Below are 23,940 nucleotides of genomic sequence, written 5' to 3' on the forward strand. Positions count from 1 at the left end.
TGCAAATGGCAGGGTGATCCTGAGCTAGCTGCCTGGGGTCAGTCTTCCAGGTCTTAATTTTTCTTGTAGCTCCATTGCCTTTCCAATGCTGTCTAACTTCTCAAAGCCTCAGGCTTAGGCTGGGAAGACGGCTCACTGGGTAAAATACTTGCTGCGCAATGGTGAGGGCCCGAATTTGATTCCTTAGAACCCAAGCAGAACACATATCAGGAATGTCTGAGGTTCAGGCATTCTTATGGATGAGGGAGGCAGAGACACCAGGATTCCCAGAAGCTCTCGGGCTGCTTAGGCAGGCATGTCTATAATGAAAACAACATGGAGACTCCCCAAATAGGGTGGGCGCCGAAGACCAACCCCCAAGGTTGTCCTCTGACATGGGAACACGCTCATTCGCACACGAGTGAGCACAGTGCACAGAGAGGCCTCATTCTTCCCCCGTAAACAGGTGCAGTGTCTCTTTTGGACCCTGAAGAGATGGTATGGGGGTGACAGACGCGAGATTCTGAAAGCCACACTGCTCTGTGATTGGGGACAGCTGTTAGCCCAGTGTCACTCAGGAGTCCCACCACCAAGGAGCCACAGCGAAATTCCCCTCTGACCACAACTTTCTCTTTGTCATGCTGTGGGGGGGGGCATTTTTGAGGGATCTTCCAGGTCTCCTAATCCCCCCACAATCTGCAAAGGGTCCATTGTCATGCTCAACAGATAGTCTTTTCTACTCAGTATCCAACCCTCCCCTCAAGAAGACATCAAGAAGCCTATTATCTCAAGGGCAAGGATAGATGTCTTTTTACTCTTTGGGGGCCAGCCACCAAGCTCCCAAATAAACACACAGAGACTTATTTTTACTATGAATACCTGGCTTTAGCTTGTCTTGTTTCTAGCCAGCTTTTCTAACTTAAATCATCCCGTTTCTCTTTAACCACGTTTTGCCTCCGGGCTCTTTACCTTTCTTTATCTATGTATCTTTCTTTCCTTCTTACTCCGTGGCTGGCTGGCTGGCTGGCTGGCCCCTGGTGTTCTCCTCTCCTTCTTTCCCCACTTCTCGCCCTTTCCCTTAGATTTCTCCCCCTACTTATTCTCTCTGCCTACCAACCTCACTTATTTCTCTCTCCTACTGGCCATTCAGCTCCTTATTAGACGTGTTTTAGGCAAGCAAAGTAACACAGCTTCACAGAGTTAAACAAATGCAACATAAAATAATGCAACACATCTTAGCATCATTAAATAAATGTTCCACAGCATAAATAAATATAAAGCATCTTAAGCTAATATTCCACCACAGGCAAGAGAAGAAAAAATGATCTCAGTGAGGAAAGGGGCAGATCCCTGAGATGGTTTGTTCAAGTCTCCTTTATTCATAAACCCATTCTCACAGTTACAAGTCTTGGAGTGGACACCACTGTCACCCTCCTGGGGAGACACAAGGTAGGTTCTCAACCTGCGAGGGATATGGGTCTCACTGGAGGTCTTAACCTGCGCCTGGTAGAGGAATGCACAGGCTGTGCCACAGCCAGTGGTACAGAAATGTACTATTCTGACACCAAGACACAGGAGGCCTGAGAAACACACACTGCTCAGTGAATTCAGCTTTGTGAAGTGGTTGTGTGAGCTGGTCACAAAATGGCAATGTTCCTGAAGACACAAAACTACAGAGATGGTGAAAAGGCCGCTCTCTCAGGGGACACTTTGGGTCAGTGAAGCTATTCTTTGTGATATTATAGAATGGGGGTACAAGTCACCACACATTCATCAAATCCCACAGAATGCATGGCCAGAAGAGAGAAAGAAGCCCTATGGGAAGGCTGGATTTGGACTAGTAAGTATTGGTTCAGCAGCTGTGGCAGGTGTGCTGTATTGTGGGATGGCAGCTGTGGCAGGTGTGCCGTGGCTGTGGATGGCAGCTGTGGTGGGTGTGCCGTGGCTGTGGATGGCAGCTGTGGCGGATGTGCTGTATTGTGGGATGGCAGCTGTGGCAGGTGTGCCGTGGCTGTGGATGGCAGCTGTGGCGGGTGTGCCGTGGCTGTGGATGGCAGCTGTGGCGGGTGTGCCGTGGCTGTGGATGGCAGCTGTGGCAGGTGTGCTGTATTGTGGGATGGCAGCTGTGGCAGGTGTGCCGTGGCTGTGGATGGCAGCTGTGGCGGGTGTGCTGTATTGTAGGATGGCAGCTGTGGCAAGTGTGCCGTGGCTGTGGATGGCAGCTGTGGCAGGTGTGCCGTGGCTGTGGATGGCAGCTGTGGCGGGTGTGCCGTGGCTGTGGATGGCAGCGGTGGCGGGTGTGCCGTGGCTGTGGATGGCAGCTGTGGCGGGTGTGCTGTATTGTGGGATGGCAGCTGTGGCAGGTGTGCCGTGGCTGTGGATGGCAGCTGTGGCGGGTGTGCCGTGGCTGTGGATGGCAGCTGTGGCGGGTGTGCCGTGGCTGTGGGATGGGAATCGAAGGGGAAATGTGGGAACTGTAGCTTCTGCTTCTTTTTCCTTTTCGGAGGCAGGGTTTTTTCTATCCCAGCCTGGCTTCCATTAGTCTCCACTTCCTGTGTTTTGGTACCCACCCTCATTTCTGGTTTGTGGAGTGCTGGGATTAGACCCAGGGCTTTCACATGCCTGGTAAGTGCTGGGCCAACTAAGCCCCACCCCCAACTAGACCTAAATTCACTCTAAAGAATAGGGTATGGGCTGTATAATAAGGGGGATGGGCATCTGGATGTGGGCTCGGTGTGTGTACACACAGGGAGGAGCCCGTAAACCCGGCCAAGTGGCAGCCTGAGCACTACTCAAAACAGCTAAGAAAGTGGTCAGTGCAGAAGGCGGCTGGATCATTTTCAGCTTGGCACACACAACCCCTTCTCACCCTTTCGCAGCAGCCCTAAACCAGGGGTAAGGACCACTGCCCTAAACACAGCCAGGATCTAACAAGTGTCCTTAAAGACTGTTCTTGGGCTGGCAAGATGGTTCAGGTGACAACCTGAGTATGATCCCCAGGATCCACATGGTAAAAAGAGAACCAATTCTTGTAAGTTGTCTTCTGCCAACCACACATGTTGGCACCCTCCCTTGCGCACATCAAAGAAGAAAGGGAGGGAGGGAGGGAAGGAGGGAGGGAGGGAGGGGGACTTCCTTGTAATATTTGTACAATTTGGGGGTAATGGGTTGATGGAAAAATGTATGAATCGTTTATGCTTTCTCCCAGGAATACAGCTTCTAATACCACACACCCCACTGTTAGGGAGATATCCTTATCTACTTTAAGGTCTTTCTTATGCCTTTGTAGGTTGTAACACACATAAAGAAGCCAGAGGTCTCTTTATGAGGCTATAAGACATTCTTAAAACATCTGTCACTGTACTTACTCAGGAACAAGATAATCAAAGCAAAGTCAGCTTTAAAAGATCAACAAGATTCGGCGGGCTGGAAAAATTGGCCACAAATCAGATTGCAAGCCTCTTCGAACTATACACCCAGGCATAGACAGCATCAAGGCTAGATTAGCTGAAGTGACCTCTGCTCTGCACCGAGACTTCTACGGACGACCAAAGTGTGGAGTGGAGAGATGACAAAAAAAAGAGATGGCAGGACCTTCCTTTCGAACAGCAGAATGCCAGGATTAGACATATGGACAAATTCTATAAAGAAATAAAATATAAATACTGCCATAATTTGAATAATAATTGCAGAATCTTTGGCCTGAGGGTATTTCTTGGACATTCTCATCATTAAGAGTTAATAATATACTGCTTGGGACAGGGCAATATCTGCCTGGGCTGGCTTGGGGTTTGTTTTGGTTTAGTGTCCTTAAAGCACAAAAGCTACTAGACTAAGAACAGTCTCTCATATGCCTCTAGGTTTTTAAAAACTGGGTTATGGAGTTGATGAGTAAAACTGGTTATAAAAATAACCATTAAACTTGAGGGAAATGATAGTAACTCTGTTCTGTTATGGTTTATCAATGATGACTAGAAGATGTATAGAAGGAAGTAAGACACGTTTCTAAAACCAAAATGATACGGTCTGTGTTTGGAACAACATGAATCTATTCCTGATTACCGAATTCTGTAAAAATAAAGAAGGACTCAGGCTGCCAGTCAGTCAGGCTGCAGGATTCTCCCGACCATCATGCCTGGCTCACCCTTCCCTCCTCTCTCAGACCTGCCAACCACTGGGGCTGGCTCCCGGTGATGCACCACCATGCCTATCTTTTCCATGAATGCTGGCATCAGAACTCAGTTACTCCTGCTGAACAGCAAACATTTTACCCGCTGAGCCGTCACCTCTCTCCCAGGAGCTCAAACTGGCTTAGAACTTGTAGTCCTCCTGACACTGACTATCTCCAAGTTCTGTGATTAAGAGCAATGAAGCGGGACACCTAGTTTACACTAGGGAGTGTGCCTGTGTGTGTATGTGTGCATGCGCGTGCGTGTGTGTGTGTATGTGTGTGTCTATGAATGTATAGGCCAGATACCAGCTTCCGAAGTTGTTCCTGAGAATCTGTCCACTTTGTTTCCAGAGAAAAGGTCTCTCCCTGGCTTGGAAATCACCTGCTGAGCTAGGCTGGCTGGCCAGTAATCCCTAGCCTATTGTTACCTCCACCACATTCACCAGCAAATCCTGGCTTTTTCTACCTCTCCCCAAACCTCCATATGGGATCTCTGGCATGAATTCCACACCAAACTTCCTATTTTAGTTTCTGACAGCCCTTAGGCGTTCTGGAATGTTCTGCTCTCTAGAGTGGCACAGGTATGAATGAAGAAGGGCACTGGGCCCTGGCATGATTCCATCTCGTCCCTTCCCAACCCTACTTCTCCAGTCACCCTGGGTTTCAGGAACTGACCCTGTGACAAGTGACTCAAAGCTATGCCCAGCTAAGGTGAGCCTGCGCAACAGGCCATGTCCACATTCACCTGTCCTTGTGAGGCCATGCGTGGAGCAGAAGTGGGACTGTAGCCCTGCCTGCTCCCTGCCAGGCCACAACAGTAGCGACTTCTTCAGGCCCACTTTCCCAAAGGTCATAAAGACTGCTCTCAAACGATACCTTCACCAGAACTACCTAACCATGCCGACCTCCTGCCTGAGCCGCGTCCATTCTTTCTCCAGTAAAACCCATGTTCCTGCTAAAGCCCTGAAGACAGACTTCGGGCACCTGGACCCATCTATCTGGTCCTTTCCCAAATGCGGCCAAAGCGGAAGACATTCCTCTTTCTTGTCTTCTTTAGCTGGCATATGGGGACAGGTGGCCCAGTTCAGGGGCTGAGACTGCTGGCTCAGGAATTATAATCTTCCTTTCTCGGCCATCTTCCCACTAACAGCAGTCTTTGAGCAGATGCAGGAATCGGTCTCAAATCAGCCCAGGAGCAGCGGCTGGGGGACAAGACAGCTCAGCCACACCGACAAGGACCCCAGCGAGGAGGGCACCAGCTCCTCTGTTCCCTGTCCTTTTCTGTAAATTGAATGAAACAGTAGAGGAAGAAAGACCACAGGAAGTTGGTCTGGATTTTTCACGGAGACACAAGTGCCTTCCAGGACAGACCGACTCACAGGGTGATGTCCTGGTGCCTTGTGTGGTCTGTCTGTGGTTTAAACACACACACACACACACACACACACACACACACACACACACACCCCTAAAAATCCCCAACTGGTAGTTGGTCATTGCAGCTGGATGCCTGAGGAAAATTCCAGAACACAAGTCCTTTTTTCTGGGTTTATCGGTTCCTCTTTAAAAGAGGGGGGTGGGATGGGGTGGGACATTACTGTGGAGCACAAATGTCAGCTTCCCAATGACAGTGGTACAGTGACAGGCAGAGCCCAGATGTTCAACCCTGCCCTGGAGGAGACGAAAGAGTGTGTGTGTAGGCACAGGACAACTCCAGCGGGCGTCCTCTAGAAGTCATGCACCTCACTTTTGTGAGACAAGGTCTTTCCCTGGGATCTGGGGCCTCCAAGGAAGCTAGCTGGCTGGCCAGAAAGCTTCAAGGACCTATCTGTCTACCCGGTGCTGGGTAGGTTTTCCCGTGGGTTCTGGGGATTGAACTTAGTTGTTAGACTTCCAAGACAAGCGCTTTGTAGATGAAGTGCTCTGGTCCCTGGGCTCATTCATCTCTTCCTGGTCTCTGAGGAGCCTGCTGGGATTGCAGCGCCCACACCACCTCGGCTTGCCGTCCACAGCCCTCTTCTACTTCATTTCCAACGTCACCTCAGGGTGAAGAATAAAGCAATGGGGGACAGAAGGCACTCAAGTCTGAGGAAGCAGAAATGTCTCTCACCCTTCAGGAGCCTGGTGGCTGTGCATACTCAGGACCTGCCACCGAGGCTCCTGCATCTCATTCTTCTCTAGAACGATCCAGGGGCAATGCCATCTCCATCATAACAGATGACAGCATGGCCTTCTGCTCCCGTCAGAGCCTGGACGCTGGATTCTGGGGCCATCAGGATGTTGGAGTAGATGCTGGTTGCCTAGAACTCACAATTCCCACTAGAAGTCTGCACAGCCGAGGTTTGCATGTGGAAGTGAAGAACAGAGGAGACTTCCCTCTGAACGCCACAGTTTTCTCCGCTTGTTTCTGTTCTTTATTTTTTCTTAAAGACACAGACCAGCTTCAGAAGCTGGCTGGCTCAGTATCAAATAGAGGGAACTCATGGGGATGACTCAGCAGGCTTTGTTTGCTCAGCCCAGGCTGCAGGGAGTCACCTGGCACCAACACAGTCCGATCTACTCTCTACTGATGCTGGAGCCCTGGACTCCTTCTTTAGCCAAGGCTCTGGAGTTTTCTAAAAACATAGACCCCAAAGAACTGAAATCAGAGACTCAAAGAAAACTATGTACTATATACAACAGTATTAATCACAATGAGCCAAACTGGAAAGACCCCAAATGTCCACCAATAGGTCAACGGATAAGCAAAATGTGACCTAAGCACACGGTGGAGTATCACCAGCTACAGTAACGTGTGGCACATGTTCTAGGCGGGCCACCCTCGAAAACCTGATGCTAAGTGGAAGAAGGCAGGCAGAAGAAAACAGGTGTCACACAGTTCTGTTTGTATGTGGTGCTGGAGCAGTCCTAGAGAAAGAGGTAGGAAGTAGGGTTGGCGCTGGCTAGGAGTGCTGCCTGTTGGCTCCCAGCATCCATGACAGGAGGCTCACAATTGTCTAACTCCAGCACCAGGGAGTTGGACACCCTCTTCTGGCACCTGAGAACACAGGCACACATGTGGCATACACACGCATGTGCGCACACAGGCATGCTCTAAGGATGGAAAAGATAGAGGTTACTAAGAGCTGGGGAAGGAGCAGTAGGGACTGTTTTCTGAGTTACAGTTGGGAAGAAGAGAGAATTCTTGGACATGAGTGATGGTGTTGCACAAAATGAGTGACATTACTTCCACAGAACTATGCACACGAAAAAAATTAAAATGTCAGCTAGACTATTCAGTGGGTAAAGGTGTTTACTATCAAGCCTCACAACCCATGTTCAATCCCTGGGATACACACAGAGGAAGGAGAGAATCAACTGTTTACTCTATTTTTTGAGCATGTGTGTGTGTGTGTGTGTGTGTGTGTGTGTATGTGTGTGCGTGCATGCGTGTAGTGTGTATGCCACAGTACAGGTAGAGGTCAGAGGACAACTTTCGGGAGCCCTTGCCTTCCACCACATGGATCCCAGGGCTCCAACTCTGGTTGTCAGGCCGGGCATTAGAGCCATAACTCACTAAGCCATTTCATTAGCCCAATAAATATAATTTTTTAAAAAGTCTTTAAAAGGAGAAAATGGTTAAAATGGTCAATTTATCACAATAAAATAGGAAGGAAAGCAGTGAAGTACTTCTGTATAAGTGCCGGTGTCCACCCTCAACTGCATCCCAAACACATTCAAGCATGAGGACTTGAGTTCAGATCCCCAGGATCAGAATACAAAGCTGGACAGGGTGGTTTGCACCTAGAATCCCAGAACTAAGGAGGCAGAGACAGGCATTTCTCAGGGGCTTGCTGGCCAGCCAACCTAACTCAATCAGCTCCAAGTTCACGGAAAGACCCCATCTCAAAAAGCAAAGTGGAGGATGATGGTCCCCTTCCAACCTGAGTCCATGTCCGGTATCCACATGAATACCCATCCCCAGCCCCACCCACCCCAAACTTACATGCAAAAATATTTGAGGGGTAAAAACCCTTCACACTCTATGTAAAGGCCTTAAAATCATCATCTTCTAAGCAACACGGTCTAACACCTGTGTAGGTGGCACTGCCGTTGGATTAGATGTTGCAAGTCCTCTAGACGTGGCCCATGATGCTTGGAAAGGTGTCAAAACTATGTCCTTTTATATGGGATGTGACCATCCTTAGGGTTTGGTACCCAAGAAGAGTCCTGGAAGCATCCTCCTTGGTGCTGAAGGATAACTATCCAGCTACGTGGATGAGCCTTGAAAACGCCTGTCACGTGAAAGAAGCTAGACACAAAGGGTCACGTGTGATACTTAATTTCTGTGGGCTATGTAGAATGGGCAGGTGACACCAGGGTGTGTCAGTGGTTGCTAGGAGCTATGGGGAAGGGGACTCAGGTCTCTGGTGGGGTTTCCCTTGGGGTGATAAAAATATCCTGGAATTAGCGGGGGGAGTGTGTGTGGCACTGTGAATGTACTGCTGAAAGGAAGGAAAGAGGAAGCGAGGGGAGAAAGGGAGGGAGGGCCCTGATGCCACTGGCCCTTCTTCAGAAGGAAAGCAGCAGAATGGGTAGTGCCGTGAGAGTCCTCAGTACAAGCTCAGACTCTGAACTTGGCAGTTGCCCTGGTTTGGGTCCCAGCTCCTCCATGGAGGACTTGTGTGATCTCAGACAGGTGAATCTGGGACCATGCGCCAGTCTCCTGCCCCCCTGTGAAGCGGGATGAGCCACAGGTCTGTGGGAGTTGCACTCCCGGGAGTAGTGGAAGGTGTGTAAGGGTAGCCACAGCAGTGTCAGCTGCGTGGAGTTTCTAGGACAATTACATGGCAAATACAACCCACTAAAGTGCCTAGGTTACTGCCTGGTGAGTAGTGACCAGCGATAACAATGCACTGGTACCGGGCAGGACAGAGCAACTGCTCTGCTATCTTCCCTTGGTTGAGCTTAGGACTTCTCCAGGTAGGAATGACCAGGGTCATGGCTGTGACTGAGGGGTGCAGGCCAAGTTCCACAATACTGCCTGTGCAGTTCTAAAATGCAGACCCTCCTGCCACTATCTGCAAGTGCTAGTATTAGGCATGCCATGCTGGGGACAGACACGGGGCACAAGCATGCTGGGCAAGCACTGTACCGCTGTGCTCCACCCCAGCACCAGAGCTGATGATATTCATTAAGAAGAGATTTAAAACATAGACTGAAGAATGAATGGGCACTAGAAGGGGGCTGTGGGAAAAGAGGGTCCACACTCAAGTGTACATGTGGGCCCTAAGGGAAAGCCATACCCTCGAGTTTTAGCATAGAAGCCAGGTATACCATTTTGGTGGTCTCTGGAGAAATGTGTTAAAGGGTTTGTAAAGTCCTCCCTCCTCCTTCTGTGTCTGGTAAAGGAATGTGTTCACACCTATTTATTCTTTAAACATAGCATTGCTGATTGAACATGCATACCTCTGAGTGTGTGTGTGTGTGTGCATGTGTGTGCATGTGTGTGCACGCGTGTGTGTGTTGTGTAATGTGTGTGGTATGTGTTTATGTGTGGTGTGCGTTTATGTGTGGTGTGTGTGTGAGTGCGTGAGAGAGAGAGAGAGAGAGAGAAGGCCAGAGGTCAACATCTGGTTCTTCCTCATTTCTGTACCATATTTTTGAAACAAGGTCTCTCACTAAACCTGAAACGCTCTATTTTAGCTAGAGTAGATGTCAGGAGAGCCCCCTGGGATCCTCTCGCTTCTACCACCCACGCCCGCTCCATATACCTCCTCAACAGAGCCGTCTTCCGCTGCCTAGCACTGGGGTCACAGAAGGGGGCCACTATGCCTGGCTTTTACATGGATGCTGGGCATTTGAGCTCAAGTCCTCATGCTTGTACAACACCAAATGTCCCCACGGAACTGTCCCCAGCCCTCGTAACCTTATTTGAAATATCCCTATAGAGAAGGAAGACTGTCTCGCGTAGGCAACCTTCACAGTAAGTTTTGTTAATTGTGCTGTAATTCTTGGGTTTCAGCTGGCAATACTTCAGCCAGACTTGGGGGTGAGGGATTCCCAAAAATTTGTTTCAGCACAGACATCATTCAACCCACAGCATGTATCATGAACCCAAAGAAAGTCTGTGAAGAAGGGACAGTGAGTCCTCATAGACAAGGCCCCTAGTGCTCACCGGGAGTGTGAACTGTTCAGATTTAAAGTAAAAGAGCAACTGTGTTCACAGGTGACCTGCTGCAGAGCGCTCGGGTGGGGGTGGGGTAGCACCACAGTGCTAAATCCACTACCTAGTAACACTTGGCAGGCCTACATGTCTTCTGAGATTCTGCCCTTGGTTTGTTCAGGTAGTGCCATAGGCCAGCGGCTGTCTGGAGCTGGAGGAACAATGGATCACTCAGACAACTGCCTCTAAGTTCCCCAGGCCATCAGGCTGAACCTACAGGCCAGATCTCACAGCACACGGTCTTCATGTTCGGGGGGGGGGGGTATGGAGACAAGGACACGATGAGGCTGGCGTTTGGGATATTCTAGGATCAGAGACACGGCTACACTGTGAGCGTCGGCTTGTAAAGACAGAGGCGCACGCCAATGTGGCTGAGCAAGGATGCTTGCTGCCACCTGACCACCGAAACCCTCAAGCTGGGAAGAGAGAACTGACTCTCACAGGTTATCTGACCTCCACAAGCCAGCTGTGGCATGCGTGTGCTGCATCAACAAACCAACCAACAAATGCATTAAAAATGGAATCTTGTCTTTGTCTCTGAGTTCACAGGATATATTTTAAAATCAGTCACTTGGTCACCTCCTGGAGGATGTAAGGAACTGGCTCATGACTTTAACGAACTTGGGAGATGAACTGCCTGATACAGGGATGCATTTATATTTCCTGTATGATGGACACCTTCCAGTAACCAATTGTCTGATGGGAGACTAAGTTAGCGGCTCTCACATCACTATGACCACAGGGCATGCCAGAGACTGGGTGAGGAGATGGTTACTTTGGCTTCAGTCCATGTTGGTGGACAGGGCCTGGTGGCAGGGGCATGTGAGTGGACACTGTTCATGGCAGACCAGGAAAAGAGCAGGAAACCAAACGCGTGGCTTCTGCAAGAGTGGGTGATGTTGGCTGCAGGCCTCTCTCTAACCCACTTCAGCCATTTTAGGGTTTCTGGGATCAGAATGCTCACCAAGGCTACAAGCCTTGCACCTCATCTTCAGTGCTCAGCTCTGTCTTTCCAAAACAAAAGATGGGCACAGCTCCCCGAGGGGGGCATCAGAGACAAAGGCGCCTCTGGGCAGGAGGTTACATGATGGGAGAATTGAGTGGCAAACTGTCCACTCAGGCAGCACTGACTCCCCACCTCTACCAGCTGTGGGAGTCCCCACAAGATGGCTTTTTAAAATTTAAATTTAATTTAATTTTAAATGCCACATGGCGATTTTCAAAGTATCCCTACTTCCTGGCATTGAAGATCCAGTCGGACTGGTTTCTATCTCAAGTTTTGAAGTCTTCCTAGACCTGCCACCAGGAAGCCAGCCTGGAATCTCTGGGGGCCTAAGCAGTTCAAGGCCACCTGGGTAACTTGGTGAGTCTGTATCTGAAAATAAAAAGTTGAAAAAGAAAGCTGGAGATAGATAATAGTTTATCCTGCACACACAAGGCCCAGGAGGCAAGCCCCAGTCCTGTGCAGGGGAGAAAAGATCTGAAATCCACTTTCTTCTCTTGAAAGAATCCTGGGTCTTTTGAGTGGCAAAGATAACTCCATATCTGGGAGCTTAAGGCAGGGGGATTGTGAGTTCCAGACCAGCCTGGGCTACATAGCAAGACTTTGCTTCACAAAAACAAACAAACAAAAGGCCAGTGGGATTGCAGGTAAACCGAGTCAGAGGGGAAGAGTGGGCTGTCTGGTGGTAGTGACCAGGTTCAAGAATAGAAATATACTTTTAAAGGCAGCATTGAGTAGCATCCCTGCCAGGCAACATTGCCAGGACCGACTCCTGAGGGCACAAAAATTGTAAAGGACCTGTGGAAATGAAATGCAGATTTTTTTTTAACATACAGTGAAGTTCTTTGGGGTGAGTGAGTACGGTAAGGGTATATGTTAGCTATTTGTGTCCTTTTGTTTATATATTTGACTGATGAATGTACTTTGAGACAGGGTCTCATGTAGCCCAGGCTAGCCTTGAACTCCCTATATAGATGAGAATGAGACGGCCACCTGTTTCTGCCTCCCACGTGCTGTGGTGTGGGGTCACAGGAGTGATCACAGAGGGTCATGCCTGGCTTTGTAGTGCTAGTCTATAAACAGCACTTTGAAAATCCCTCTAAGGGACTGGAGCGATGGCTTGTCGGTAAGAGCGCTTACTATTCTCCAGGGAACCTGGGCTCACTTCCGAGCACCCACTTTGGCAGCTCATACAGCGTGTAACCCCAGTCCCATGGGATCCAATCCCCTCTTCTAACCTCCACGAGTACCAGGCACACACATGATACATATATATGAGCAGCCAAAACACTTTACACTTAAAAATAATTTAAATTTCTAAAAGAAAATCCTTTAAAATGATATTTAAAAATTTTTTCATAGATATTAATTCAAAGCTTTATTTTTCAAATTAAAATATCTAGTGGCCATATTTTTCAGGGCCTTTATTTGGAGTTCCAATCAAGCATTAAAATGTCCCGCCGTACTGAAAATAGTACACATTGTATTTGGGGTCTATGCGTATTTTTGTTTGCAGGTTAATTTGGCATTCAAAGTAACTATAGATAGGCCAGCAAGACAGTTCAGCGGGTAATGGTGCCTGCTGCCAAGACTGGTGACCTGGGTTTAGCCCCCTGGGACCTATATGATGGAGGGAGAGACTCCTCCAAGTTGTCCTCTGACCTTCGACACACATACACCCACCTCTACAATATAACTCTTTAAAAAAGAAATACAAAGCAATCACTGGTGCCCATCTGACCTGGTTTAAATTGCCTAAAGACAGAACTAACTTTATAATAAAACATTTTTCAATTTTCCTTCAACACCATTCCAGAAATACCACTAAATAAATCGAACTTCAAACAATAGCCCATAATTCGGTGCCTGCTGTTTGCCAGGCATAGGCTGGGGCAGGGTGCACGGAACAAAATGGAGCACTGTCTCCTTCTACGGTGAGTCGTATGGATGCCAATGTGGGATTCCTACATAATGTGAGTGGGGCCATCAAAACATTGCAGAACCTCCACTGTCCATCAGGGTGGACAGTGTGCACAGTGCCACCAGCTAGCTCTGACTGCAGAACCTTCACTGTCCATCAGGGTGGACAGCGGGCACAGCGCCACCAGCTAGCCCTGACTGCGGAACCTCCACTGTCCATCAGGGTGGACAGTGTGCACAGCGCCACCAGCTAGCCCTGACTGCAGACCACTGCCCCCTTTAGTCACAGAGGATGGTTTCAGGGCAGAGGATGCTGCTCAGTGACATTTTAATAAATGTGAGGCTCAAGATGTGGACACAGCTTCTGACCAATGAACCAGGATCAGACAGGGGTTATAAGGAACCTGGGTTTCAACTTGAAGTTCCTAAATTGATCTTTACTAAGATAATGTCGCCAGCATGTATGACTGAGCTCTGGACCAGTATTTCAACATTTACCCTTCCTAATCTAAAACAAAGTCCCATGGATCCTGATGGGTGCCCACCCTGCATCTCCAAACACTCTCCAGACATGGAGGTCAAGGTTCGGTGCAGTTAATTCAGCCTTCGAAGGCCTTCCTGCTGACACAGCTCACACAGCAAGTTCATGTGAACAAGACACACACAAGACATGTAAGGGGAAGTGGAGCCGTCAGAGATGTGAGGAGATCATTTCAAAATAAGTAAGGATCCGCCTGATCAAAGAGAACCGAAATCTCACTAGTTCCCTGATTTGGATGGTTATTTTTCTTGGTGTTTCGGAACCTTCCCTAAAATTAAACGATCCACTATTGATGGAACTAACTAGCTTCTGTGTCTGGCTCTTTTTTGGTCTGTTTGATTTTGTTTTGTTGTTATTGCTGATTTGAGGGGACTGATAGGGTTTGTAGGTGAGACTAGCTTCAAAACTTACAAACTTGTTCTGCTGTCCAGGTTTGCCTCAAACTTATAGAGATCCCTCTGCCTCTGCCTCCTGAGTGCTGGGATGAAAGGCATGCTCTGCAATGCAGGGTTTAAATTTTTTTATTTATGTGTTTATTTCTATATTTTTCTAAATTGATTTTAGAGCATTAGAGACATTATGACTTGTTCCGCAAAGGCACATGGGAGTCCCCAGCACCATAAGCTGGACGTGGCAGCACACTGCTGTGATACTATTGCGTGAGAGGATCGGCATTTCAAGGCTGCTGTCAGCTACACAATGAGTTAAGGCCAGCCTGGGCTACATAAAAAAACCACAGTGGGCTGGAGAGACGGCTCAGGGGTTAAAGCACTTATTGTTCTTGCAGAGGACCCAGGTTTGGTTCCCAGCGCCCATACGGCTGCTCACGACCATCTGTAATTCCAGCTACAGGGGATCTCATGCCCTTCTCTGATCTTCATGGGTACCAGGCACACACAAGGTATTCATGCATACATATATGCAGGTAAAACAATCATACACATAAAATAAAATAAATATTTTAAAAACTCACACGCACTCCCCCAGACTGAAGCAATTGAGAAACTTTGATCATGCTCTGCAGACAAAGTGGCACTGACACCCGGATGCAGGTCAGCCCCCCAAGTCAGCATGGGAGAAGAGGATTGTTCCACTGCAGAGGACAGTGCCAGAGAGCCACGGCATCTGGATTCGCTAGGACTTCATGCAGACGGTGCCTTGAAAGTACAAGCATGCTGGGTACATGCATGTGCACACACACATTAAAAAAAAAAAGAAATGTCTTAAAAAGCAGAATATTGCCAGGTGGTGGTGACACACGCCTTTCATCTTAGCACTCAGGAGGCAGAAGCAGGTGGATCTCTGTGAGTTGGAGGCCAGTCTGGTCTACAAAATGAGTTTCAAGACAGCTAGGGCTACATAGAGAAACCCTGCCTTGAAAAACCAATAAATAAATAAATAAATATAAATAAAATAAAACAAAAAGCAGAATGTTTAAAATAAAAGAGTTAAGAAAGAGTGAGCACAGCTTTCCATGGAGAGACAGCAGCCAGCTTCAGGAAGATCCTCTGCACAAGATCTCACTCCCACCCAGGACCTGCTTGCACACCCGTGCTGGACCCAGAAGGGACAAGATCAATAAAATAATAAACATGTTCATGCAGCCTTGAGTGGTGCCTTGGAACCCAATGCCTCTTTACACACACCACAGCAAAACACAGCCCAGAGGAACGGCAGAGGCCAAGGGGAGAGGGACTAGGTCTCCTGGTGAGACGCAGGTGCGTGACCTCTGCCCTGTGTCCTTCCACGGAGCGCAGGAGACAACTTTACGCAAAAGCCATCCATGCCTCCACAGTCATCTGCGACTCTAAGGCTGAGCTGGGACACTAATATCCTCTACCCTCAGACATCAGAGCACCCAGCCCAGACTCAACACAGACTGAACTGTGTACAGTGGGAGCCCTGGGATTCAGACTGGGCCTCATGTCACGGACCTCAGGTCTCCAAAGACTTTGGACTGGGACCCTCACCAACTTAACAGGAGCTCCAGTTTGTTAATAGACTCTAGGATTCCTCAGACTCCAAAATCATGGTGCTGAATTGAGGTCCAAATCTAGGTCTCCCTGACCAGAAGCCCCGGATACCATGCAATTGCCAAGCTGGCTAAAAGTCCCCCCAGTGCAGTATAGCTGAGCTATCCCAGCCTCTGGGATTTCACTTCTAGGTGAGTACCCAAGAGAACTGGAGCACATGCCCACCACCATACATCGACACAAATGCTTAGTAACTATTTCTGAGAACTGAAAAGCAGAAACAGCGCAAATACCCTGCAGCTTATGAATGGTACATCCATAGAATGGTATCTGGCCATAAAGAGGAATTAAATGTGGCTAAATACCCAGATAGAGACAAACCCGGAATCCATGAAGGCTAAACTGGCAAAGACAAACCTGGAATCGGTGATGGCTCAGTCGGTACAGTGCTTGCTGTACAAGCGTAAGGACCCAAGTTCAATCCCAGCAACCATGAAAAAATTCAGGCGTGGTAGTTCCTACTTGTGATAGCAGTGCTTGAGAAACAGACAGGCAGCTCTCGGGGGCTCAGTGGCCAGAGAGCCCAGCCTAAGACGCAGGTCCCATGTCTCAGGGAGAGACCCTATCTCAAAATACAAGGTGGATGGGTCCTGAAAAATGAGAGCCAAGGTTGACTTCTGGCCTCCACACATATGCACACATACCTGTGCACACTCGTGCACACATACCCCCCCCACCCACCAATTTCATATGCTAATTTCACTGGGCTAAGGGGTACCTAGCAGGCTGATAAGACACTGTTTGTGGGTATGTCTCTGAGGATGTTTCCAGAAGGGACTGGAATTTGAATGGGGGCCATGAAAAGGAGTCCGCCAGCAGGTGGGGTGCAGACCTCTACCAGGGCCTGAGCATAGAGCAACAGGGTACAGGAAGAAGAGTTCACTCTCAGGCTGAGCTGGGACACTAATCTCCTCTACCCTCAGACATCAGAGTACCCAGCCCAGACTCAACACAGACTGAACTGTGTACAGTGGGAGCCCTGGGATTCAGACTGGGCCTCATGTCACAGACCTCAGGTCTCCAAAGACTTTGGACTCACCAACTTAACAGGAGCTCCAGTTTGTTAATAGACTCTAGGATTTCTCAGACTCCAAAATCATGTGAACCAAGTTCTCATTATGTACGTACATACATACATACATATACCAAAATATATATAATGTACAATTATTGATTCCATATATACACACAGACGAACACATACATACACATAACACATCACACAAACACATATACACATTAATACACATACACTCACTCACAGACACCTGTAACATTCCCACATACATACAAATATACATGCACATCTATACATGTACATATACATACATATACATACAGGCTATTTCTATATTTCTGGAAAATCCTGACATTTATATCAAATTCCTAGAATAAGCAGATTATAAAGTATACTGGTGGCAGCTGGGAACTTGTGGGAAAGAGAAATGGGAAGTGATTGCCTCATGGGCACAGGGTTTCCATCTGGGATGGTGAAATCATTATGGAATGAGGTCATGGTGATAGTTGTACATCTCTGTGAATGAACCCAAAGCCACACTGAGCTTCAGACTGTCAGTGAGTTGACAGTATGCCAGCTGCATTTAGATTGAACATCCACATGATATGACTCCTTGATACATGAGTGTGAGGCCCATGTGGTTTACATAAAGAGATCCCGTTTCAATAGAAGAAAACATCTCTTGGACTGGAGTTATAGCATGAAGTCTTAGGCCCAGTTCCAGCACCGCAGAGACTGGATATGGAGGCATGGTCCTGGAGTCCCAGAACTAGACAGGAAAACCAGAAACCCCATGTCCTCCTTGGCGACAAAAGGAGCTCAAGGCCAGTCTGGGCTACACGACACCCTGCCTCAAAAACCAAAAGCACAGCAACTCAAAGCAAACAAAAAGCCCTCCAGAAAACGCTGCGTTAGCAAAGGCATGGAGAGTCCACCAACTGTAAAGTGATGTGGCTGCTCTGGGAAACGGCTCACAAGTTCCTCAAAACATAAAAGGAGAACTTTCATCCAGCCCACAGCCCTGCTGCTGGGACTATATGTAAAAAAAAAAAAAAAAAATCTGAGGCACCGTCTCAAAGGTGGGGTGTGCAAACCCATTTGTAGGGCAGTGTTAGTCACAAGGGCCGAGAAGTGGAAGTGTCTGTAAGTGAGTGTGTCAGACTCGCACAATGGACTAATATTCAGTCTGAAGGAGGAGAAACTTCAGGGAAAAGCCTTGAAAACATTATAGTGAATAAAAGAGGTGGCCATAAAGGGCAAACTTCATGATTCCGCTTTTATGAAATGGCCCCTCAGCTTCACAAAGACAGGAAGTAGATCGGCGGCGAGCAGGTGGTTAATGGGATGGAAGATGCTTTAACGGACACCGAGTTTCACTTTTGCAGGATTAAAAAGTTCTGATTTGCAGCGATGTGAACTTACCCAGCACCACTGCCCTGCACAGCAGAAAAGAGAGATCAGACACAGTGCTGTCTTTTTAAAAATCACGGTAAAATAAAACAAACAGACCGGGTATGATAACTCAATCCTGTAGTATCAGTATACAGAGGTTAGCCTGGGCTACATATGAGGACCCTGCCTCAAAACTCTCTCTCTCTCTCTCTCTCTCTCTCTCTCTCTCTCTCTCTCTCACACACACACACACACACACTCTCTCTCTCTCTCTCTCTCTCACACACACACTCATACACACTCACACTCACACGCATGCACAGGCTGGCAGGTATGTCCTCTTCAGCACACACTCATACACGCTCACACTCACACGCATGCACAGGCTGGCAGGTATGTCCTCTTCAGCACACACTCATACACGCTCACACTCACACGCACACTCTCTCAAACACACACACACACACACTCATACACGCTCACACTCACACGCATGCACAGGCTGGCAGGCATGCCCTCTTCAGCTATGTTGTGGAAATACACCTTCCATGGGTGCCCAAGGAACCCCCACCTCAGCACTGTACCTCCCTGACCTGGAACCATAGGCAGTAACTACAGGGCACACATTGGGCACCTGGTCACTGAATAGTTACTGAGTAAGCTGTTTGGCAGTCACATGCCAAGGTCAAGCTGGTCAAACCTTTGTATGTTACAGACTGGTCAGTGGAGGCAAGGCATGCTGACCTGTCCACAGTCCCTAAGCCATTGAGAGATAAGGAAAGATGTGAACTCTGGCTGTAGCTCTTCTATGAGAGTATCTGACATCAACATGCAATCAACGCGTGGTCAACATGGGATTAGGAATTCCCTACTGCAACTGGGAAATAAACAAGAAATTCCCCACAATGGTCTTCAAGTTATACTAGTGATTCAGAATTTGGCGGACCTTGGCCTCTTTAATAACTCATAGAATGACCTACGTGAAACCCAGACAAAAGTTTTCAAAGGTTCATGGACCACCACCCCCCCCCAAATTTACCCAGATACCTCAGTCAAGAATCCCCTTAAATGCTTGTGTAGGTCCTGAGTTCAAGTGCTATGTGATTAGTTTTATGTCAACTTGCATAAGCAAGAGTCACTTGGCAAGCAGGACACTCAACTGAGAAAATGCTTCCATAACATTGGCCTATAGGCAAGGTTGGAGTGTGTTTTTTTGATTGATGATCCATATTGAAGGGCCCAGCTCAGTGGGGATGGTACACCCTGGGCAAGTGGTCCTGAACGCTGTAGGAAAGCAGGCTGGGAAAACCATGCAGAGAAAGCCAGTAAGCAGCGTTCCTCCATGGTCTCTACTTCAGTTTCTGCCTCCAGGTTCCTTCCTGTGCTCCTGCCGTGACTCCCCTCAGTGACGGACGGTAACCTGAGTGTTGTAAGTCAAATAAACCCTTTCCTCTCCAAGTTGTTTTTGGTGATGGTGTTGTATCACAGCAATAGAAACCACAACTAAGACATTCTAGAACCCCACAAACCAAGTATGGTGGCACACACCTGTCAACAACACTTGGGAGGAAGAGGCAGAAGGATCAGAGATTCAAGATCATAGCAAGACCAGACTGAACTACATAAGACTCTGTCAAAAAAGTAAGCAAGAAAGTAAACAAATAGAATCCACTTTATGCCGGGTGTGGGGGTGACATCTCTAATCATAGCACTTGGGGGTGGAGGCAGAAGGATCCTGCAGTTGGGTGAGAGCCCATTTCAACAAACCACACCAAAACCAAAACAAAACAAAGAACCTAGTTCTTCACACTGCTGAGTGCATTCTTTCTCAGGATTGCCTACACATCAGAGCCCTTGGGAATCCCACGAAGTCCATGGAGGCTGATAAATCAGCATTGGCACATCAGAGGATTCTGGGCTTGCAGCTCTCAGACTGCTGAGTAGCTGCATCCAGACCTACGGTAAGTGTAATTCCTCCAGCTCCCAGGTGCCCTCCCTGGTGCCCACTGAAGCTAAAGGCTCCATGACAGACCATTAGGGACCATTCAAAGCTCTACAAGTTCTCCTTTAACTTTGGGCCCCAGACCAGAAGCCTGAACATCATCCTTGACTCCTGACTACCTGTCTCCACTCCACACGCGGTATGTTTGTGCGTGTGTGTGGTGCCAGAGGAGGGCATTAACCTTGAGATAGCGTCTCTTACTAAGCCTGGACCTCATATTTTATTTATTTATTTATTTTGCTAGGCTAGTGGCCTGAAAACCCCAGGAATCCTGTCTCCAGTGTCAAAGCATTGGGGTTATAGGAACACATAGGTAAATTCACCATTTTCTGTGAGTTCTGGGGATCTGACTCAGGCCCTCATGCTTTCTTAGCAAGTGCTTTATACACTAATCTGTCTCCCCAATTCCCTCTCCATCACCCACACCTTTACTACCATACAGTGAAGGTGAACTGTCCCTCCCAGGTGTTCTGGGCCTCCCTCCTCACCTCTGTTTTCTTCTGTTCCTACACTAGTCTACGGTGGAAAATCAACTGCCAACTTAAGGAGATCCAGAATTATCTGGGACACAGGGATGCCCAATGTGGGTTATCTTGAGTAAACCGATGGAAGCAGTGTTGTGGGAGTGTCATATATCAATCTGTTGATTTCATTGGTTAAGCAATAAAGAAACTGCTTGGCCCTGATAGGTTAAAACATAGGTGGGTGGAGTAAACAGAACAGAATGCTGGGAGGAAGAGGAAGTGAGCTCAGAGACATCATGCTCCCCTCCCCCGGGCAGACGCGATTCAGCTCCGACCCAGGATGGATGTAGGCTAGAATCTTCCTGGTAAGCGCACCTCGTGGTGCTACATAGATTATTAGAAATGGGTTAAGAGGCTGAAACTAATGGGCCAGGCAGTGTTTAAAAGAATACAGTTTCCGTGTAATTATTTCGGGTGTAAAGCTAGCCGGGTGCCAGGGACGCAGCCCGTCTCCTATTACAACAAAGCAGGAGGTCCCATCCATTGTGGGCAGCACCATTCCCTGGGCTTAGCTCCTAGACCATATATACAAATGGAGTTGAACAGAAGCATCACATTTCCTGACTAGAGATGCACTCTGACCTGCTGTACCATATTCCTGCCATGGAGACTCCCACCATGCTGCACTTGGATCTTGACCCACGAGCCAGACTAAACCCCTCCTTCCTTACACTGCTTTCTTTTAAAGTTGGTATTTTATCATGGCAACAGAAAGAGACTAAGGCACTGTCTTCATCCTGCAGTCCTGACCCCAACAAAATCCTTCCAGGCAAAAAGAGCTCTAGAGTTGATTCATCCAGTACAGCAGCTGCATGTGGCCATTTAGATTTACATTAAAATTAACAGAATCAAATCCTATATCTCTAGCCACACTTCCAATGCTCAGTAGCCACAGGTAACTAGTAACCACCACATTATACCTGGTGAATGTGGGCTGGTTGATTTTAACTGTCAACTTGATACAACCTAGAATCACTTGAGAAGGATCTCAACATGAATTTATTCAGGTTAGGTTGGTCTGTGGGCATGTTTGCAGGGAATTTTCTTGATTGTTAATTAATGTAGGACAGACCCAGTCATGGTGATTGGTACCATTCCCTAAGCAGGGGCTCCGAGAAAGCCAGCTGAAAGTAAGCAAGCGAGGGTTGTATAGGGCAGCCCCACAGCAAGGCAGGACTCGAGCCTCATACAGCACAAGTGTCCTTATACACTAGCCCAGGCAACTCCACAGGCAGGGGCTGGGTCCTGCACACGGCATGACCCCAGCCAGCAGCCCAGGGGCAGGCACACAGGTGGTCCTCACCAGCCTCGATGCCCCAAAAACTCCTTCACCTAAGACTCCGGCTCCTACAGTATGGGAAGATGGATAATGTCTTCAACACCTAGGTCCCAGTCTCTGGAACCTGTGGATGCTACAGCTTTTGGAAAAGGGACTTGGCATCTTCATTTAGTAAAGGATCTAAGAGAGACAGACAGAGATAGAGACAGACAGAAACAGAGAGGCCCATGGAGTCCAAGCTGGTCCTGAACTCACGAGGTGCCTGAGGATGACCCAGAACTTCTGACCCTTATGTCTCCACTTCCCTTGCACTGGGATTACAGGTGTGTGCCACTATGTCCAGTTTATTTAGTGCTAGGTACAGAATGGGACCCAGAGCTCTTTGCGTGCTAGGCAGGAACTCCACCAGCTGAGTTACATGAAACCAGCACGTTTAGGATAATTTGGTATAGTGGCCATAGGGAGCGAATGAGTGTACTCCATTCTAAGGGACTATTGTGTTGGAATCAGAAGATCTGAAGGCCGAGGGAGAGAAGAGGAATAGCTGAGGATGTAACAGAGTACATGTGCCTAGCATGCACAAGGCCCTCAGTTCCATCCTCAGCACCAGAAAAAGAAAAGAAAAGAAAAGAAAAGAAAAGAAAAGCAAAGAAAAGAAAAGAAAGGGACCAGGGACGCGGCTCCAAATGTGCTAGTGGGTGCAGCTGAGCTGGGAAAGTCTCTAGAGGGTCCCGTGCATAGACCACTGGCCAGTAAGCTTCTACATCACTTCCCCACCTTGGTCCTGCTGCCTCCTGGCTGCTGAAGGTGCCAAACAGGTCTGTGAGCTGACTTTGGATGGGACAAGCACTTTCTCATCTTCCCAGCGGCCCACTGACTCCCCTCCTACACAGCGCTGCTAAGGCTGCCTGCTTTTCAGTCACTCAAAGAAACACGGCACGGTTGGGTGAAGGCGTGAGTGAGGGCATCTCTTGGAACCTTCTCTTGCCTCACCATGATAAATTTTTCCTACCCCTATAAATTTTTCATCTCATAAGTTAGCAGCAGGGTTTATGTAACTGCACACGGTAGTTGCTCCGTGTATTTTAATAAAGGAACTGGAGAATGAATGCAGTTTGGGACCACTGGCCCAACATACCTGATCTTGGCCTTCCTAAAAGCCAGCTCCTCTTCATTGCCGAAGTCTAGGGACACATCCTCAGTATCGTCCACGAGGGCCTGGGGGACACCAAGAACAGATGGCAGGCCCCACTGACACACACCCTGCCTCCACTGCAGAGTGCCCTTTCCTCCTAGATGGTCTGAGCTTCTTTTAGTCTTAGCCCTTTACCGCTCCAGGCTTTCCCCCACCCTCTTTACACTGGGGCCCAGTTCAGCCTTAGGCTCCAAGGCCAGCGCATCTATTTTCCTCCCTCAGGCTCTTTGCCATCATCCTCCTCACGATACGGCATCCCCGCAGCCCTACCTGTTTCATTCTCCTGGGTACCAGTTGACCCTACAGCGCAGGCTCCAGTTTCACCCTTCACCGCCCAAAGTTAAGGAAGCCCAGCAAGCAGCGGGCCTGAGGGATGCTAAGAGCTCAGGCTCCACAGCTTTGCTCTGCTTGTCTGTTGGGGGAGGGGCTCTGCGCAGTGCGCAGTCTCCGGCTAGGGCGGCGGTTCCAGAGAGGATCCCCAGGGAAGCAGTGACAGACGCTGAGCCTGGAGCTGCTGGCAGGGAAACGGACAGACCTGCAGGACCCTGGACAGTGAGGGAATGGTGGCAGTGTGTGTGTGTGTGTGTGTGTGTGTGTGTGTGTGTGTGTGTGTGTGTTGTGGAGATTCCAGAGGGTTGAATGAATGTCTGTTCATTAGTATTCAGAAGCAACATTAAG

General features: G+C 48.4%; 1 protein-coding gene across 3 annotated transcripts in view; it reads right to left on the reverse strand.

Annotated features, from left to right (window-relative positions):
- Positions 1-23,671, reverse strand: part of Tvp23a (trans-golgi network vesicle protein 23 homolog A) — a 34,788-nt gene extending 11,117 nt beyond the window's left edge. For all 3 annotated transcript variants that reach the window (XM_041675936.1, XM_041675937.1, XM_041675935.1), the window contains exons 1-2: positions 23,533-23,671; positions 23,206-23,285 (exon numbers count right to left, since the gene is read on the reverse strand). In XM_041675936.1, the coding sequence (XP_041531870.1) occupies positions 23,206-23,285; positions 23,533-23,541 (89 nt within the window). In that variant the 5' untranslated portion in view covers positions 23,542-23,671. The remainder of the gene's footprint in view (positions 1-23,205; positions 23,286-23,532) is intronic.
- Between the last annotated feature and the right edge of the window lie 269 nt (positions 23,672-23,940).

Source organism: Microtus oregoni, unplaced genomic scaffold (genome assembly GCF_018167655.1).
Source record: "Microtus oregoni isolate MIOR12 unplaced genomic scaffold, Mior012 000027F_ref0000203, whole genome shotgun sequence".
Taxonomy (NCBI): Eukaryota; Metazoa; Chordata; class Mammalia; order Rodentia; family Cricetidae; genus Microtus; species Microtus oregoni.